At 36.3% G+C, this 21,169-nt stretch overlaps 1 protein-coding gene across 1 annotated transcript in view; it reads left to right on the top strand.

Annotated features, from left to right (window-relative positions):
• Positions 1–5,446: 5,446 nt before the first annotated feature.
• Positions 5,447–21,169, top strand: part of Smp_141530 (putative anoctamin) — a gene marked incomplete at both ends in the record, with an annotated part of 60,068 nt that continues 44,345 nt past the window's right edge. The window contains 3 exons of the mRNA XM_018798306.1: positions 5,447–5,488; positions 6,488–6,631; positions 14,032–14,382. Of these exons, the coding sequence (XP_018653261.1) occupies positions 5,447–5,488; positions 6,488–6,631; positions 14,032–14,382 (537 nt within the window). The remainder of the gene's footprint in view (positions 5,489–6,487; positions 6,632–14,031; positions 14,383–21,169) is intronic.

Here is a 21,169-nt window from a genome sequence, read left to right as displayed (position 1 = left end):
TTTTCTGTCTTTATGGCGAGCTTTCACGAAAGGGTTGATTTCTTTCCATTTGTTTCCCATTGTTTCAGTACGACTGATGTCCAATAAGCAGTGGTCCAGTATGTGGTTTGTATGAACTTAAAGACTCCTTAATACGTGATGACTGCCTGATTTCGCATCACAAGTACAATAAATTCATTCGCGCTCATTTAGCACCTTTTATTTAAATTACGTTATTTCTGGGATTCCTAGTTTGTACAGTAATTCAAATACTTCTGATTATCATATCCAGCCATTTGACTGCACTAATTGTAGTCAGTTTGTTAGTTAATTATAGATTCATATATCTTGTAATTTTATTGAGTTTGTCTCAGATCAGTTGCAATTATGGATATGGGCAGCTTTCACATTGCCAGGTAGAAGGTTGATTGGTTTAGATGCAAAAAAATAATAATACACTCAAACGCTGAACGATGAATGTTTCAAGAAACAAACCAATAAATAATTTATTGAATCAGTTATGGAGACAATGTGAGAAGACTGAAGTAAAAAATGAAAGTGATCCGAGATGTTGACGGGCAATATATGAATGATTTGATGATGTGACGATGATAATGGTAGATGATTTACGAGACATGTACCGACGTGGGGGTTCCAAATTGGGAGATGGAAATTCATGGGTGAGTATCCACTGAGGGGGGAGTGATCACTTCAGTTGAAAAAGCTTACCGGAAGGAGGTAATCACTAGTAATAAAAAGCACATTATACCTACATTTTAACTCGTCGAGTTGCAGTTTTTCGAGGTTCGCGTCATGTAGAGTGGTGGTGAATTTTTGGTAGGATGCTTTTATCAGGATCCCATAATATTTAGTACGTTGTGTATTATCAACAGTTTGCCTCATATTTTCGTACATTCGAACCATAAGAGTTCGGTTGTCAGAGTTTATTTTCGCAAGATTTATTTCTTAGCTCTAACATCCATTTAGTTGACACTCCCTACCTTTCGTCTCATTTAATGAGTGGGGGTCTGGGGTTGGACCTTGGGTTCGTTTCAAAGTGTGACTGAAACAAATCTAGAGTGAGTGTGACAAGCTACTTCATTAGGAGGCGGAAAGTTACATTTATCTTGATTGAGTATCTAGTATAGTTTAATTTTTGTTCTCTGCGGTAAATATTCTTAGATCGCATTCTGAGAACGCAGTCGGCAGAATAGTTTTTGAGAGAAGGAAGCTGTTTATGTTGCTTGAGACCGAATGTTTACAATACGACATTATGACAAGTTAAATTTCTACTCTTTATGCACTGCCTATCCCTTCTATTGTTTCTTTCTTGAGTACCAAGTCAGTCTACTTGGTTCTTACAGCTCTCCATGATTTGGCGTAGCCAGAATATGTGAGAACTGGTGAAATGATTTTGTTTGAGAGGTCAGTAACGATGATCAAGAATGGAAGTGAACTGAAAATCGTTTCTTGATGTTAGGAACCTTGTCATTATGACCCTCCTCTTCAGGTACCTGAAAAGTCAGAATGAAAGTGGTAGGGTGAAATCCGCCTACATGACCTCTTCTATTAGGAGTGTGTGCAGTGATATTGGTCCCAACTACACGATTCACGAAGCTAACACATATCCACTGGGAAGATTGCCATTCAATATATTACACTTGGAGGAGGTCGGTAGTGATGAACGCGCGGAGAATCATTCAGAATGGCATGGCTCAGTTATGCGGACGTGGTCACCCTGTGTAAAACTTATTGAATCTTGTACCAAATATACTACATTCCGCGCAGCCTTAACGTGTTATTTGGAAATGTTAGACGCCATATTGATGATTCATACGATAGGACGAATCCGAATAGACAATGATGTGGCTTCCACGCAAGATCTTATAGATTAGGTAGTCAAATCATGACAAAACCAGAAATTAGGTGTGAGGTCTATCATGATAGTGTAGTAGGCGTCGAGTCGTGGTTGACTGTGATCACCACTACAGAGAAACTACGTGACAGTTGCCAGGTTAGACCCATCTGAAGGCCAAATATCAAAAAGCAGCTGAAGGTTGTAGTAAGGCGAATTTGTTGGCGATCTCGTGATGTCGAAATAATACCGAGATCTTCCCGAAATCCACAAGCAAGACTGCTAAGCGTACGAGAGTTCGTGCAAGGTACACTTAGGCAAGTAGGTACAGTAAAACGATCGCTGATACAGTCGGTTATAATAATAATTGTTTACATTATGGCGATCGCATTCTCTTCATAAAAGTAGGTCATACAACAGTAATACTGGTATCGAACTTAATCATAATTGTTCAAACGTTTTCTTCATGACTTATTTAAGTGATGCTTAGTCGATTAGACTATCGGTCCATTGCAACTTGGTCAACAAAACTCCATCAACACCTGACATTGATGAATATTCAGTTCTTAAATATTTGTAAATGATGGAATGTCCTCTGACTGGTCGCATGAAAATAGAACTAAAATAATTAACCTACTTTTGTCGTGTTGCTATTGACTTAGGTCTGGTAGTATTGTGGTGCGCATAGCTTCGTTAAACATTCACCCTGATAATTGTCACTGTTGGAAACTAACGGGATTAAATTCAGAGAAAGACAAGAAACTGCGACTCTTTATTGGCTGATCGCGCGGACCCCAGGTTTACAAATACATCAAGTGGATTTTAAGCAAAAAAGGTCAACGAATTGTCGCAAGTGAATACAGCGACAAATTAATAGTTATATCAAATGAAAGCACGATGAATCAAAGTGCAGTTTGTCTTTGTAATACAAGCACATATATACGAGGGAAGGAGAATAATACGTAGAGGTATATTTAAGCGATAAACATTTGAGTTAGACAGGAATATGCATAGGCTGTATAGTAGGCTTTCGAAAATGCACGTTTACGTAGGTATGATAGCGACTCTACTAATACAGAGGGATAGACGAATTATTAATATGTTGATAACATTATCTGTTAGGTGAAAGGGCTTGGCAAGGAGTGCTACTACAATATAGGCCTACTAAATGCTGAATTTCCAGACATTTCTCTAGTCGTAGCCAAACTGTCTGAGGAAATCTTCAGAAAGTTGAAAAACCGTAATGAATCGTTTTGCATTTAAAAGTTCATTTTTCGAATAGAGCCTCGAAATACTGTTTCTCAACCAGAACGTATAGTAAAATATCTTTCGTCGAAAATTTTAAGTCTGGATAAGGCCTTCATAGTCCGGCAAGTTTTGATTATTGCCACAAATCATTTCATTTACAATACTTACATCTGAAGATCGATGAAATTCCAGAAAATCTGTAAAAATATAGTATGAATAACTATGAAACAAATATCTTGGGATATAATATAATATATAAATAAGTCACCCGTCTGTGACAAATGGCCTGGTTGAGCGAAAGTCGGAAAAATACAGTAGTAATATCAAACCAGAGTTAAAGTCAGGAAGTTCATCGTTATTTCCTTACACTTCAGAACCAAACTTAAGAAGTCTCACAATACATGTGCTCGCTTGACTTGTTTACGATGAATCATTTATCCCTACCTATCAAACCAAAAGCCATAGTTCTGAAGATTTGGAGTATTTTACGGAATCAGAAATCTTTATAAGTGTTACATATAAGAAGTTCAAGGACAATCGCAAGGCGGAAAATCAAGCGTAACGTCATCCTTTTTATTAAGCAAATTATTGCTATTTTATTCTCCTGTGTCCTTCACTTTTTCATAATTCTGGCTTCAAAATTATTCTGCTAATAGGGAGCATCATCTGTGAAATCGTAGGCTGAGTGGAAAGTCATGAAATATAATTATACCATTATAATGGTATGTATATTTACATATAAATACGTGCACTATGCTGCGAGTAAAGTTCTTCAAACCTAAATTTTAACTGAAGTCACATTATTTTTAATGAGATCGTTTCCAAGGTGTAATATGTAAAGTTTTATCATTTCTGCGAATACAAGTGGCTCAATAATTACTCCGCTTCATCATGAGTTACTGACGTATTAGAATAAATCTAACTTAAAAAGTTACTGTTTAAAGCCAGATTTATTTTTTACAAGTTTGAGGTTTTACGATATCGACTGTTGGATTATAATCCTATGGTTATAGCTCGTATTTCTACTTGTAATAATGACGGTTATTAAGCAGCAAAGTCTATCGTAGGTATATATTACTGAATTCGGTTATTTATCTACCCTAAAGAAGTTGCTTACATTAAGTTCATTGTATATGAAACCAATAAGTCCAACTTTGGCATTGATACCTATAAAATCTTCAGTAGATCCTTATCACAGAGAACCAATCGTCTGGTGTTTTAAATGTTTCCATGAGGGTCCTCAGTTTCAGAACACCGTATTTCGACGATACTTAATGAAATTAATCAAGAGTCAGCTTCTTTGTAATCAAATATACTTGGTCGTTTTCTCAATACAGTTGGGACTCTCAAAACATTCATTTTGTTACTCAACTAAACATTAACAAGTTTAATTGATGTTTGCTCAGATTAAACGAATTCGTTGCTTTCCAAAAACTTTGTATCCTCAGAATACCAACCCACTTGATTTTGGAACAAGCAGACGGTGACTGAGATGTATTTGTGTAAAGTGATAAGTTCATATTAGTTATGGCAAGTCAATGTACTCTAGAGACAAGCTAATTCTGGGAATTATTTTCACATTTAACAATTGTAATAATTTCAGGTCAATGTTGTCGGTCATATATCGTCGAAGTTTCAATTTTATGTGCAGCTGCATTTCATATGTATTCGTGGACACATTCCGTTTGTTATATCTATTTGTGTTTATTTATTTATTTAAACACATAAATATTGGTACAAAGGGGCACCAGATATATATGCGCCGCAAAAATCTCATTTGATTTGTGTGAGGGATGTGATACTGCCCAGGTGCCAGAACCGAAGCAGGTGGTTTACTTAGGGGGGCACACTCGGAGCCTTTGACCTAAAGGTCTAATCCGCAAGATAGTGGAGCATCGTAAAGAGATGCAGTACCATGGGAGCCGGTCACCAACAGTTGGTTCATACGCCATTCGTTCCTTCAGGATACTGGAGCCCATGTGCACCATTGGTTTGGAATGAGGGTTTTTCAACTAGCCTAGGTGGACTCTCCGTGTCCACCAACCCGGTGAAAGCGCCGGACATTCGCTTTTCGTCCTCTCGATTCCGTAAACAACACCCCCGTCACGAGAAGGCAGTGAGTGGGACTTCCCTGTCAGAGTCTACATACGCGTGGCCGTGTGAGAGCATTTGGAGAGGTAGGGCAGACTCTCCCCACTCTCGGACGTACCAGGGCATTTGGTGGAAAAGTATGGCAACTGACTGTTGCAGTGGTTTGTTTTATCAGTTACTGAAAGTTTTTTTTAGATCTCTGTGTCTGTTTCTATTTTTGCATATTGTCATTCTGATTTTTTCATTATCACTGCTTTTTGTTGAATGTAGCGTATGGACTCAGGAGTCGGTTGTGTAACGTCTACGTACACATCTGTAAGTTTTTCACTTTCTTCAATATCGTGATTAAAGTTGATAATCGAACGATTGTAGCGATTAACTGTCATAGAAAATGTTTTAAGCATTCATAGTGTTTGGTGTAACAACGAAGAAGACGTTAATGAAAATTACAAAGTTAGATCCATCTAGTCTTCATCTTTCATGATGTTCAAAAGACGTGTTCGTGAAGACTGATTTTTATGTCTCAATATCTAAATATTTCTTTCTAACTTACTGTGAGTTACGAGTTGTAAGTAATTGTGCTGGAACTCGGCCTTCCAAACACAAATAATGCTGTTGGATTTGAATCCACAACTAATTGTCAAAGCTGATTTCATGAATTGACAAACCACAGGACATTTGTTATCAATCATTAACAAACTCAGTGTGTTTCCTTCTGAAGTATTAGGTCGCAAAAGGTGATAGCGAAGCCAGATAATGACCACAAGCCATTATATAGTTTTGTATTGGTCTAAATTGTATGGATTTTCCGGTTTAAGTCATCAAGTCTCCCCTAGTTTGCTCAGGGATAGTCACACCAAGTTCATCATTAACGAGTAGTTTCATTTAATACAACCAACTGGAAATTAACTACTTCGTGGCATATTACATTAGATAAACTTGAAGTTCGTCTCATTAATCCAAGGAACAGTCATAATTGGGTGGTTTGCGACTTTAGGATTTCACATTGTATAAATAAAAATGTACGACTTGTCTATTTTTATTTGTACAGAATATATGAAATCTTAAACTAATGCTCGAGATTCTCACTTATAATCATTTTGCACTTACATGTAGTCACCAGGAATATTCAGAGATACAATCTTTTGTTGATAATGTGGATACATTGCCAACAAATGTGGTGAAACTTATATAAATTGTCCCCAAGTGAAACATTGTAGAGAAGTGGAACGTTGTAGCTACCTTGTTTATTTTATACGATTTCTGTGGAACTTAAACATGATGTCAGCTTCATTATCATTATTGTTTTCATAGACTAACCCAGAGCTGTATTTCCGTGATGGTAAACGCAGAACTGATTATGTCCTTGCTTATCGGTTTTCCACGTCGAAATATCATGATCAAAGTCGACGCCTCTTGTTTCTCAATGAACTAGCAAAGCAGAAAATCGAAATAGAAGTGAGTAAAAAAGTGCTTTTTCTCTCTTTAAGTTTGTAAATCATGTGTAACTGATCCACAGGGTGGCTTTTGTGTGTTATGACCGTTCCATTAGAGTCTAGTAGTATTTTTATAGTATCTTTTTTAATGTTACCCAAAGAAAAGCAGCTGTTACAACATTTCGGTAGTGCAACTTGTCAGCTCTCTGGATATAATTACATCACCATTTAGCTTTAATAATTGACATGCTAGGTCAATAAACTTAAGAATACATGCTCAGTTTTGTCTTTAGTTTCTAATTTCTGATCGTGTAAGCATTGAAATGTTTGATTCTAAGTTGATGATAACGTTCATGAAATTCATTTGCACTTAGTACTTATGTAAAGCATTTGTGTGTTATCAGTTCCATTAAATAGACAATTTTCGCTTTATTATAAGTTATTTGAATAATAGATAGGTAACTTGAGTCCACTTAAGGACATACTAACATATATTTTTGGGATAAAAAAACCGTCAATTCCGAAGATTTTAAACTGTATGAACCTTTTTATTCGATAGCACTTACTGTTGCTTCTTGTCCCCATCGAATAATTTCTCCACGGGATTGGGGTGTAAAAACTAAGAGCTAACTGTCCATTAGTATATCTTCATCTGTTTTTTCTGGTGTTGGTGTTGCTTTAAGTGCTAGAACTGAAACAGCACTAATCGATTGGACACTCATTAGTAGTCGATTGTGTGCTGTTAAATTAGAAAGCTCTATCAAAGTAAGAAGTCGGTGTGAGAGACGATGTCTTTTCGTCATTTCCTCCTGCAGTCCGACAAATTGGAGCCTGGATGCGAGCAAGGATGACCACCAACAGTTTAGTGTTTCACAGAAAGTGCGTTCGAAAGATATTTTAGTACTATCTGGAGACTTGAATGCGCGGGTTGGGCATCTAGGCACAGAGGAGAGTCGTTTGAGTGACCAATGGGGACTTGGTCGCAGGTCAGATAACGGTGACCGTCTACCGCAACTTTAAAAAAAAACTGAAACGACTAAATTTCGATACAGTAATCGCCAAAAGGGCCATCTGGCGTCCTTCCTCTGAATCTCGAGACTAGACTTAGATTGGTCACGTCCTGATCAGCTACCACTGGCATGGTTGTGTGCAGGACTACCCTGTTCTTTTGGAGTACATATCTGGACTCTGATTACGCCCCTGTTCGCGATAATATTAGGTTTCAGTGGCCAACGAATTTATCGCCCTAAACGGATCGATGTCAACAAATTGATTGCAGCTTCAGTTGCAACTAAATATCAAACCGAGTTAGTTTCAAGGCTAGTTATCAATTCACAAAAAAGTGTAGATGGGCATTGGCTGCAATTTAATGACGTTATGAAAATTGCAAGTAAATTCGCTTGCGGCTTCACGAAACGTCCCGCTTATGAGCTCCGGGTTTCTGCCAGCTCCTAACATTTCATTGAGACACATCGTTCTACTCCGGGTGACCGCGATTTCGAAGAATAATGTTATGTAATGAAACTGTGTGAAGTATGCTTAAGGGCCGAGGAGCCTGGTGGTTGGAGCGTGCTAACGACTATGAAGCGGCAGGTGCATCTGGTAACTGCCAGAAGCCATCTTAGCTCATCTTAGTTACTGGCACCACGATGTCTGGTATAAATGAAACGATCTATGAAGCTTACAGGATGCCAATCATTAACATCTACTGACGTCTTGGACCGATGGACAGGGTTTTTCGAGGAACAGTTTAGCTGGTCTCCTACCTCGGCGACCTCGATCAGACCGGCCGGTGGTGACCAATCCACCTTACGAGGAGGAAGTCCTCAGGGAACTCTGACCCGAGCTGTCGCAAATCTTCAGGCCCAAATGACTTACCTCCAACCGATTTTAAGATGGATAGGAACCTTCTGGTTAAGAAACAGATTATGTTGTTCACTGACTTCCGACCATTAGAGTGTTTCAGCACCGTGGAATGAGTTTAGGAAGGGTTCACATCATCTATGCAACAACTATCGGGGGGTAGGTCTACTTCCGATTGCGTCCAAACTATTGGCTTCTGCCACACTTCATGGATTGTTCACAACACGATAAAGATTGACTCGCAAGGGGTAGGCTGCCTTTCGTTTTGGCAGAGAATTCGTTGATCATATCTTCAACCTTTTCCAAATGTTAGAACAGCTCCATACTTATTCCAGCCTAACAATAGTGGTGTTTGTGACATCAGGTCCACCTTCTATTCATTGAACAGGACTGTTCCCTTGGATTGTCTATTGAAAGGTGTGGCTGGGAAGTTTATTGACATCTTGAATGTCCTATACGAAAACACCTCAGGCAGAATAAGGGCATGCAACCACCTCTCTCCATTATTTCACTCAAGTAGTAGAGTTAGGCAGGGTTACCCAATCACACCATTCCTCTTAAAATTTGATATCGATGACGTTCTGGAAACAGTTGTAATGGTGGTTTGGATCTATTGCCTAGAGAAAGACTTTTCGACACTGAGCATGTCGATTATATTGTCTTATTGTGCAATTATACCCAAGCCACGAAATCTTCATTTCATCGGTTGTCAGTCAGTGTGGCATGTGTTTTTCACCTTCTAAGTGGGAATTTTAAAAAATCTAGTAGGACCTCGAACCTGTACTTATTCTTGGTAGTAATCAGATAGGAGTAGTCAAGAAGTTCGTGTACCTGGGTAACTGCGTAAGTGTCGGATGTGGCATACGTGATGAGATCAATTCACGCATGCTGAAAACCAGAGCGGCTTATGCCAATCTGGGTAATCTTTTGTGCTCTCGTCTGGCTGTATCAGATTGGTTCTATAATGTGTCGGTGAGAGTTTTTCTCTATGCTTGTGAAACCTGGCTTCTTAGTTGAGGATGTTAAGCGACTCTCTGTGTTTGACCACTGTTATATCCAACGGATCGCTGACATTCATTGTTAACACTATGTTAGTAGTGCAGAGGCTCGGGGACGTGTGTTCAGTGACAGCAACAATAATTCAATTGGTATCACCACCTTGAAACATTGACCTTGGTGGCTTGGACGTGCACTACAAATGTCGTCCCAGCTAATTTGATATCATGCATAATTTCTCAACTCTGGGACTGGTTGGAGTAAGCGGATAGGTAGTCATTGCATGACATGGTGTCGTGGTATGGAAGAAAGCTGTACAGGACTGGATTATGTCGCTCCTTCATGGCTCCCTGTTTAGCGTCCTTGAAATGATACAACTCAGTGAATTGAAATGTTATCAAGCATGGCTTAGAATAGAAGCCAATGGCTGTAGCTTTCTTTTGCTTTCTGCATATAATTGAGAGGAACTTCTTTAATTCAAAGGATTCTTTTTGGTTATATCTTTTCTAACTTAACTGCTTCTCCTACTACTATTATTATTATTGTTATTTATATTTCACTCTTATGCACTGATTTCTATTCATTTTTTTTTTACCTTTTTTAAAACTATTTTACCCACCTTCCTTTCTTTATCTCTTCACAACCTCATTTTTATTGTATATACTTACTTACGCCTGTTACCCCTCGTGGAGAAGCATAGGCCGCCAACCAGTATTCTCCATCCAACTCTGTCATGGGCAATCCTTTCCAGTTCTTTCCAGTTGTTATTCATCCTTTTCATATCATAACGCTAACCGGAATTTTTATTGTATGGCGCATATATATTTTGGTGCTCTCTTGGCTCAATGTTTACATGTTCAAATAAATAAATAAATCGCATGCGGTATAAAAATAAAGAAAAGTATTGAAGATTGTCTGGATCAAACTGCTGTTCAATCCTCTTCTTAAACACTAAGTATGTGTCATTGAAACCGCATAAAAACAATCCTATAAGGATAATAGTAGCAGAGAATAAGAGACTAGCAATAAAGTAGAATTATATATACTAGGAAGTATTTTAAAGATTGTCCTTTTCAAATCATTTGAATACCAAAATATCAAAAGTTAACCGGAATTACATTTGTTGTACTAATTTTTGTTATTTACTAACTACATGTTTATATATATTCGGATTTTGAGCCGAATCTTTCTTCAAGCGAGGTTAGTGATATCACCCTTTACCCAAACCTAAGATGCTGTCACAGTATTAGAACGTGTGACTTAAGTTAATATTTGAATACTTTAGTTATTTATTCATATGGTAAAATCGACTCTTATCTTGTCTCCATACGTTGCTTGAATTGGTTATATTAGTTCGGTGTTAGGAATCAATGAAATTTTAGTAACCTAACAATCTCATATCTGTCAAAGACATTTCATAACCATGAATATTAACTGCCAACTCATTGTGTACTTACATACACATAACAGAATGTTTTAGAGCCACAAACGAAAATGCATAGTAATATGAAGGTTTTGTAAAGAAGACTATCTATAAATCAATTAAAAGTGAATTTATCGTAATTATTATCATTCTCTTTATCCTTAAACAAAAATATATTTCTCTGATATTATCGATTACCTCTTATAAGTATATTTTCCGTTTAACATTTCTTTTTGTTTTGTTATTCGTGGTTGTTTATATCAACAAACATTTCATAATATTCAATTGTTCTCGACCGTTGCTGCCACCTTGACGTGGTGGTCGGGCTTGCCTATCGTGATGAACCAATCGCGCTATACCGGCTGGAACAATTGTTCCTCAAGGTCCTACCATTCCAGGCAGATCGGTTGAAGAGCGGTAAGACTAAAAGCAGCAAACCCAAGGTCCTTAGGCGAAGTCGTACTGTTGACTGTACAGAGGTGTGACGGCAGTAAGGTGTTTCCTTAAGATAACCAGCATGACAGCGATGCTGCCTTCCCACAAGGTGGGATGGGGTTAGAAAAAGTCGACCCTAAAAATGCACTCCTCGCCTTATCCCACGGATATCCGTCTCTGGCGGTAAGGTCCCAACAGGTACGGAGCTAACACAAAAATAACCCACCAAAAGGTCGTGTGTGACCGACCCCAAGCAGTTGTCTCTTGGGCACTGCGGTCACGCTCTCAGGTCATTAAGACCGCTCCTAATCCAATTTCCTTTTCAGGTACCTCTAGAAGAACCTTTTCACTGTGTGGGCAACTGGGAAGTAGGGATGGTTGGAAGAGAGTTAGGGGCGGCCAAACCAAAACGTGGCATCAGAGCTTGAAGTCACTAACTTCTAGTCTAAGCCATGTTGGTAGATGCAGACTACTTAGTTGGGGTCCGCGCGACTATCGTAACCAATGGCTGGAGACTCTGAGTGACATGGCTCAGAATCGATCCCAATGGCGTAGGTGTATACACTCTTTATCTTCCCTTAATCCTTGAGATTAAAATTGCTTCATATCTGTCTTCCTTCCTATACTGTATCCTTATATACAACCTTTCTTTTATATATTAACACCACTATATTGACTACTTCTATGAATCCGGTGTTGATCTTGTTGTGCTAATGAGGTATGGCAACTTAAACCGATGCATATATGTGCCTCGTCCTACGTTGTAGCTGACTGAGTGACTGATTCAATTGTTACACAAACTTATAAATCTTAGGGGTCATAGTGTTTTGATTAAACTTTCATTGTAACTTGTTTAGTGTTATGAATCTTATAGAGGTTTTATAAGATGTTTTTAAGGAGATTTAATAATTATCAAATTAAGACATCGATAAAATGCAAGTAGTATGATTAGTCGCTCAGTAATCTAAGATATGTTATTAAAGAGAATGTTTTTTTACTCAGATTAAAACTGTAAATAATTTCTAATGGTATTAAAGATGTTATTTTGTGGGTAGAACTGAATATACTCTTTTTTTATCGACTCAAGAACCTGCATACTTGATGTACATGTTTGTTCATTTTGTAACTTTCAATCTTTGGTAGGTTTGCGTCTAGTGTGAAAGTATATTGTATAATAGGAGGAGTATAATGAGCCTCATGTGTGAAAAAAAATCAGAGAGAGGGAAACAATCGAAGTAGAATGACTCAACTTGTAAGTAAACACAGAATGCGTTAATGTTCAGATAATGAAAGCCAATCGATGATAATTAGCAATAACAGGTATGTGGTTAAACATTTCGACAGTTGAAACTAGAAGTTAGTAAAGTAAGATTTCTAATTTGTCATAGTTGTGGGACAAAGTAATAAATAAACCGTCATGTTCTAAAGGAAAAAAATATTTTCTAGGGTATTACTTATACTTTCAAAGTAGATATTTGTGTCTATCGTAAAAGTACTTTTGAAATTAACTTTTACTGCTTATGTGTCTGTTTGATAAGACAGACACTATAGTGCGGAATTCTCATTATTTTGATTATGTTGTTACAAACCAACTATTCTTTATCAAACAAATAATCACCATAACTCCGATAGGTAATCAACAACGACAAGTCAGAATCGGTTCTTCTGTTGTATTGACTTTTTGATTCAGATATCTGTCGTTTGTGCCACTCGAGTTGCTTAAAAAGTTGGTAAACATTATTTACAAAACTTTTTCAAACACTGAGCCGGTAAAATGAAAAGAAAACAGTTGTTTGTTGAGAGTTAGAGCTTTGCATTCGCTTGTATATATGGTGTATATTTCTCTGTAGTTGTAAAGCATGGTTTATTAGAGTAGAAGATGCTTAAACTATACGTTTTTTTATTGAAAATGTCTTTCAAGAATTACTTGCGTATCATGGAACGGCCGGGTGAACAATAATTGGGTTAGACATGGGGCCATCAGTCATAGTTGGGATGTTGGTTAATGAGGTTGTAAATCTCGTCGACAGGGACGACTGATATATGTGTTACGTAAATCTGATCATTGCCTGCCTCGGCGTGCTGTGGGCTAGAGTAGGAGTATGTTAGAAAAAAGCTAGGAATGGTCAAAGTAAGATAGTGTCAGTCCATGAAGTTGTTGACTGATAGACTAAGCCATATTGACAAGTTCAAACTACCTGGTTGGTGTACGCGCGTAACCAAAATCGGAGGTTAGAAACATCGGGTAGCATTAGTCAGAATTGGTTACAATATCTAACATTCATTCACTCCTTGTCTTCCACTAAATCTTCAGTTCCAGAATTCTTTCGTGCATACTTTTTCATTTCTTCATTTATAATCATATACTCAATGTTTAGTCTATCTCACCATCAGTTCTATTAAACTTATTGTAATTCCTCTTTTATTTATCTTGTTAATCCTCCATTTCGCTGACTTGGTGTGGTGATTCGATTTATGCTAGATTCTATGTTGATTATGGCTAACTTTCGTATGTTTTCTAGATGTTATTATATTTTAAACCAATTGACATGTTATTCAAGTAAACTCACTCAATCAAATTCATTCTAACAGAATAAGTTACCTTCTTTTCAAATATATTTAGTTGATATGTCATTATTTCATAAGTAATATAACTTTCATAAGTAATGTTTTCCTGTCCTTTTTTCTTTGTTTATCTTCTTTAGGTTGAAGATTCTAATGGTAATCTACTAGGTGCTACTGTCGCATCAAATGAAGATGATTTTCCATCATTAACTCTCAAACCATCATTTGTACATGTACAAAGTAGTGCACCTCTTCAACCAGGAGAACATTCTGAATCTTTAATGCCTAATTCATCTATTGATTATATAGAACCAGATAAGCCAACAGATACAAGTCCACCATCATGCATGGATCGTTATCGTCAACAAGCTTTGGATGATAAAACAATATTGATGACTCCAGATAATTTAGTCTTTGTTAAATTACATGCTTCATGGGAAGCAATGACATATTATGCAGAATATTTAAAAATGCGTAAACCACTTCGTCAAGTGAGTTTAAGTAATTATCAAATTTGTGTGTACAATACCCCCCCCAAAAAAATGTACAATTTGTATCGAATTATGTACATACATTTACAGCGAACCCTCGTAGAATAAATAAATAAGTGTGAATGATAATTAAGTAGTTAAAATACTCAAATATTCAACATTAGATTGGATTTCCGAATTCCACACTTCATCGGACTCGGCGTTTTGCAAATTAGGAGTGTATCATCAACTCCTCACATAAAATATTTCACTCAAAGCTTAGTTGTAGTAGCAGTGGTAGTAGTATGGTGCATGTTACTTATGCTGACAGATATAAGTAGTATGTAGTAGCAACTGGAGGTAGAATGCCTGTCAGTAGAAGATTGAATTAAAGAGAATAGGAATGTAAACAAAGATCAATTGTAATAACTTCAGTGTTAAAAGGACCATGAAGCATGTAAAGGACAACTGAAGGAAGATATACAAATAATGTATTGAATGTATGGTTCACAATTAAATTAGTTATGAGCTCTTTTTTATTATTTGAATGATAAATAGAATTATATTCGATCATATTTAATTGATAACATCTAATTACCGACAAAATCTGCCGATTAATGATATAATACAACTGGTAAGGAGATACATTAATTATTGTTTATCAGAATGGTGATTTTTGTGGAGACTATAGTAATTTTAACAGTTGAATCCATGAGTTTATCTAAGCTAGACCACCATTGAAAACCTGGAAGCACTGGACGGTTGTTTCGTTTTAGTATGGGACTCTTCAATGGTGTGCGTCCATGATCCCTCAAGCAGGATCTAAGGGTTAAGTGTTCGCGCGCGAAACTGAAGGTCCTGAGTTCGAGTCCCGCGTACAAGATTGTGGATGCACACCACTGATGAGTCTCCTACTAGGACGAAAAGGCCATCCAGTACTTCTAGGTTTTCAATGATAATCTAGCTTAGATCAGTTAATGAATTCAACTGTCGAAATTATTGTTTAGTAATAAGCTAATACTGCCAAGGCAGGTTTAAGGTGAGGACAAACTGTTTTTGAATACTTAAAAGAGGTTTGAATTTTCGTACGGCTAAGGCTTCAATAAACCTTAGTATATACCCTTTTACACTTTTATGCAACACCACAAAATCAGAAGTTAAATCAATTATGTAGGATACAAGTTTTGTACGTCAACTAGTCATTCACCTATTCACATTTCATCACTTTCCATAATTATTTCTCAATATTTAATCTCAATAATAGGTAAAAGTAAGACCATTTTAAGACTTCTAGGCTTATAATTAATTTGATTCATTATGATTAAATAAATAATTGATAATTCGCCGTTGAGTAGTTTATTACTATTTTATTTGTATGATAGTGAAGTTAGTCATTTAATCGTAGGGATAGTAGAATCTGGCATGTATGTTCTAGTTAAAATATCATATGAAGTTAAGAAGACAAGTACCAGATTAATAGAAATAGTAACGGTATCAGTTATAATAGCAAAGTATAGTTATGGATAAATGATATGAGAAGGGAAAATAAAGTGACATAATAGAAAGTATGAGATGATTCTAAAACTAAAGAAATAAAGGAAGACAGAGTGAATCCATCTGCTCCATTGAAATGGTTTCTGAGCCATTTCACTCAATGTTTCCAATCATTATTTACCATAATCGTGACGTCATCAATCAAGTACTCTGCTCCTAGCACTGTTCTATTCATTGGTCAGTGAATTCATAGACTAATGCCACGTCTTAGTTTAACCTTTTCTAGGTAGAGTTAACTTATCGATATTCGATCACTGGACTGGAATCTGACGAATTAAGTTTCATCCAATATTATACAAATTGTTTCCTTCAATTAGAACTTTAAGAGAATTTTACAGGTTCATGAATAACAGCAAAATATTGTTTAATGAAGTTCTCATCATGAACTAAACTCGTCAACTGAAGAACCGTGAGAAGCAAATTGCTCTTCGATCTTGCACCATACATCATTTTTAAGATCAAGCTCAGAGTTAAGATGTGTTTTCATGCTATCAACAGACTAAAATGTATCCTGAGCTTTTGTACTTTATTTTTAGCAATAGTCTGCTCAGAACTATCACCAGAAATATTGATTATTTTGTTCAACCGTCTTTTGGATTCAAATTTCTAACATATTTCTTTCATTTAAAAATGAATCTCTAATGTTGTATTGTATGTTCAAATTTTTTCCTTACCCTCTCTGGACGTTTCAACTGGGAAATGATAAAAGTTATCCGTTACAAACCGTATCTTATCTGAATCTATGACATACATATACTTTTCCCAACAAACTGAACAGAACTAAAACAGTTTATCCATCTTAGCTTGGGATTTGTTTATAGTGAAGACACTTCACTGTGCCTGGGATCGAGACCTGGACATCAAAGTCTACTTACCATTGAATTAACCAAAGTGATCATCAAGCAATCAAAATTTAATAACTTGTTTTTTGCCATGAAATATTTTATTTTTTGGTGGTAATCTCTAATATTGTGAGATGTTACTCCTGTTCATTGCAATGATAATAGTATATTACATACTAGTTTCCGATAGTTTTTAAAGTGACGTTACTTCTAGACACACATAATTAATGAGGAAACTCATTTATTTAATATCGGTTTATGTACTGTTCTTTGCGACGCACTCTCTGTATTAGCACTACAAGTGGTACTCGATAGCTACCCAAGTCTCAGTAAGTAGGGTGGAGTTCAAGTATATACCTCCAAACAATTCATACAAAACTCCCAAATAACCTATATGAATAGTCTCTAATTTCTTTCTTTGAGTGAACGACCAAACTTAGTAGCATTAGGACATGGTGATCTAAAAAATTATGTTCTCTGATAATTTCCAGAGTTCTAGTGAGAATCCATAACCATCGGAGTTCAAAAGTGTCTAGTGTGAAGCAGTTGCCCACAGAAGACAATGGGGAATGTTTAGACAATGGTGAGAACTGGCTGAGGTTAAACATATAAAATATTAGATACTGGCTTAGTTGTCTAAAAGGCATACACTGTGTGTGATCTGAATGACCTGAGTCTATTCACCATTTGGGTTGTGGATACGCACTATTGAAGAGTTTTTCATTAGAAAAGAAAGAGAAACAGCTCTTCAGTGCCTCCTGGTTTTAATGGTTGTGTAACCAAGGTTACTTGTTGATCTCAGTAACATTTGAAAATCTTTACTAACCCTCTACACCGATAATTATTATATGTCCATTAATGACTAATTTGGAGAGGTAATCTCTGGAGTTTTAATGTGAAGCTATAACCAACCAGTAAAATTTAGCCACATCAAGTGTAAGACAATTATTCATCGAAGATGATCAAAGATAATTGTTATGAATTTATAAAAGAAGGGCGTATGCCAATTTGTTATGATTTTATGTCCGGCTTTTTATCACATGAGTTATCCGCCAATCGGAATACGACTTTTCCGATCTTAACACTGTACCAAATCAATGACGTTCAACTGGTATGAGCAGTCTAGCGTCCTTATTGATCCCTTGTCCGCCTAGCCCTTCCAATTGAGTCCAGAACACCAATTACAGCTTCTGTTATGCGAATCTATGCGAATCATTTATTTCAAGCATACTCGGTTTATATACCAGACAAACAGACCGCATCACACCATAAAATAGGAAATAATATTTGTACAAGATCAAGCGAAATGTGGCTGTGAATGTGGGATACAATAATCAATAAACTGAATATAATTTTAGGACAGTAAATCGTATAATAATAATTCATATATCAAAATGAAGGTTACAATAGGATAAATATAAATATACACAATCTAATTACTCAATATTTAAACAATAAGAATAATCGTCCATTAATAGGTCCCGGAAGTTATGTCTTCGCTAGGATATGACAATAATTGTTCAATATCTCGAATAAATATTAATATTTACCTAATATCCACTAATTGGTTCTTCTCATTTTATATCTAACTCTAATTGTATTTACATTAAAGTCCGGTAAAGTTTTTCAAGTAAGTTTTTAAATGAAAAAAACAAACAATGATGAAATGCTTAAATCTAATCATTTAGATAATTCATTATTACATGATTTCTATCATAATAATTAAAACAAACAAACAAACAGGACAATTGATTTGTATTTGATTTATTTTAATGCAAACATTAGCAACTATTGCCTAGTTCATGAGTCAATTGAAGCTGTATCAACATAGAAAACCTAGAAGCACTGGACGGGCGTTTCGTCCTATTGTGGGACTCCTCAGAAGTGCGTATCCACGATCCCGCCTCGCAAGATTCGAACCCAGGACCTATCAATTCCGCATGCGAGCACTTAACCGATAGACCACTGAGCCGGTCGGCATCCAACGGTGTTAATGTCTAACTTCAACCAATCCACGAAATTGAGCAACCGTCCATTATTGTCTTCAGTGAGTTACTATCTCACAATAGACCTAGTTGAACTCCATTAGTCAACTTTGTGAAATGATTACTATTTAATGTTTAAATATACATTCTTTAAATAATTTTGTAACATTATTAAAAAGATAACTTATTTAGTATCCTCTTTAGTCTTTAAACAAATATTTTAGTGACATTACCAGTTGGTTCTTTATAGGATTTTCGATTATGGTTAACAGTGCTAGGTAGAACATTTATCGGAATAAATTTTTTCTATGAATATCACCTTTTTATCATAATAAATGTTAACAGATTCTATTAAAACGTTAGTACTTAGAGCAAGGTTGTCTGTCGTTGTTCAGTAAACTAATAGATCAATTTATTATTATACGGGATTTGTAGTATTTTCAGAGTCCTAGTGAAATGTTGTGACCAGTGGAGTTCAATGTATGTCAGGTGTAAGACAGTTATCCACCTCAGGGAATGGATGAAGGGTTACGCAAGATCACGGATTGATTGAAGTTGGACATTAACACCGTTGGATCCTGACTCAGTAGTGGTCTAGAGGTTAAGCGTTCGCGCACAAAACCGACGGTCTTTGGCCCGATTCTTGTGTGTGTTCGTGGATGCGCACTCTTGGGGAGTCTCATATTGAGACGAGGTATCTGTCAATGGCTTTTAGATTTCCAATTTTGATAAAGCTAAGATCAACTTATGTCTATCTTGGAATCAGTGATTGATGATGTTGATTTTCAACCACAACATCTAATACCTTAAATTATCTTTAAAGTGTTTTCTAAAATTTCTTACTGCGAATCCGAATATGGGTTAAATATTACTATCTATTATACTGTACGTGTATCTGTTCCTATTTTCATCTGTAATGATTGTTAGCAATTGATTCAATATTTTTGCCGATGTTTTTGTATACAAACATACAAATTTTTCAGCTAGCTTATGGTTGGAAAGTAAGTGTGTTATTTTCTTACTGTTGAACGGTAAATGTACGCATGCATGCATTTGCTTTCTGACGAATAGTTGATCTTGAACAGTGTACACATTTGCATGTGTTTGTGTGTGTGTGTGTTTATCATACCAATACTAGTTTCCCGTAGCTTGTTGATAAAATGACAGGTCAGTGTTTAACTAACTTTTGACTATTTGATTTGTTATAGTTGAAATCATGAGTCAATTGAAGCTAGGCCACCATGGAAAACCTGGAAGCACTGGACGGCCGTTTCGTCCTATTGTGGGAATTTACTATTTGCTAATATTTTATGCATCAATATCACTTATCAATGTCAACTGAAGTGATATGGATAAAGTAATAACGCTAAGCCTAGATATTTCAATTTTTTACACTAATAAATATTAGATACATCTGTGCATTATGTTGCTCAACAGCCACTTCTCTTTTCTGTCTGAAGGAACCATGATAACTACTAGCTAACATCTTTTCGTATTGCATTGATCGACGGCTAGGAACTACATAGTGACAAATCTTGACCTGACTCCTCTAAGGACTTTTCAACTTATTACTATCCTTATTTTTATCTTATATAATACACGTAAAATCTGGCACAACTAGTCACTTCAAAAATAGTATACACTACACAGAATAAAGCGATAACATTCTAAAAAATTAAAGGGGAGGGAAGGGAATGCAATAAAGAATGAATACATGAGTACGAATTGTATACAATAACTGTCATAAAATTCAGTTTAAAATACAATCAAGAAAGAATTCCATCTAAAGCAATTCCTCTTACTATCACAACGATTGTAAAAGGAAACCACTGCACAATCATTAATGTCTTCTATTCTAAGCTATGTCTGTTAATGTTTCAAGTTACCGAGTTGTACAATCTCTAGGAACCACCTAGCCAGGGAATGAAAAATGCTATCAGTCATATTCAGTTTTCTTTTGTATCCCAATGTCATTTCATATTATACTAGAATGTCATTTCATTAGTTTAAAAAATATTAACATTTGAAGGTTCTTTGAAATAGACGATTACAGCCTACTTCTGTTGACGTGAATGAATTCTGATAAAATTGTTTAATATTTAAAGAAGGGGGTTTTTGTGGAGAACTTAGTATTTTCATAGTTGAAATCATGAGTCAATTGAAGCTAGACCACCATGGAAAACCTGGAAGCACTGGACGTCCGTTTCGTCCTACTATGGGACTCCTCAGCAGTGCGCATCCACGATCCCGCACTCGCGAGATTCGAACCCAGGACCTACCAGTCTCGCACTGGAGCACTTAACCGATAGACCACTGAGCCGGTCGGCATCCAACGGTGTTAATGTCTAACTTCAACCAATCCACGAAGTTTGAGCAACCATTCACCAATTGTCTTCAGTGAGTTGATATCTCATAACAGACGTGGTT

The sequence above is a fragment of the Schistosoma mansoni genome, chromosome 6, assembly GCF_000237925.1.
Source record: "Schistosoma mansoni strain Puerto Rico chromosome 6, complete genome".
Lineage (NCBI taxonomy): Eukaryota > Metazoa > Platyhelminthes > Trematoda > Strigeidida > Schistosomatidae > Schistosoma > Schistosoma mansoni.
This window is presented reverse-complemented; position numbering and strand designations above follow the sequence as displayed.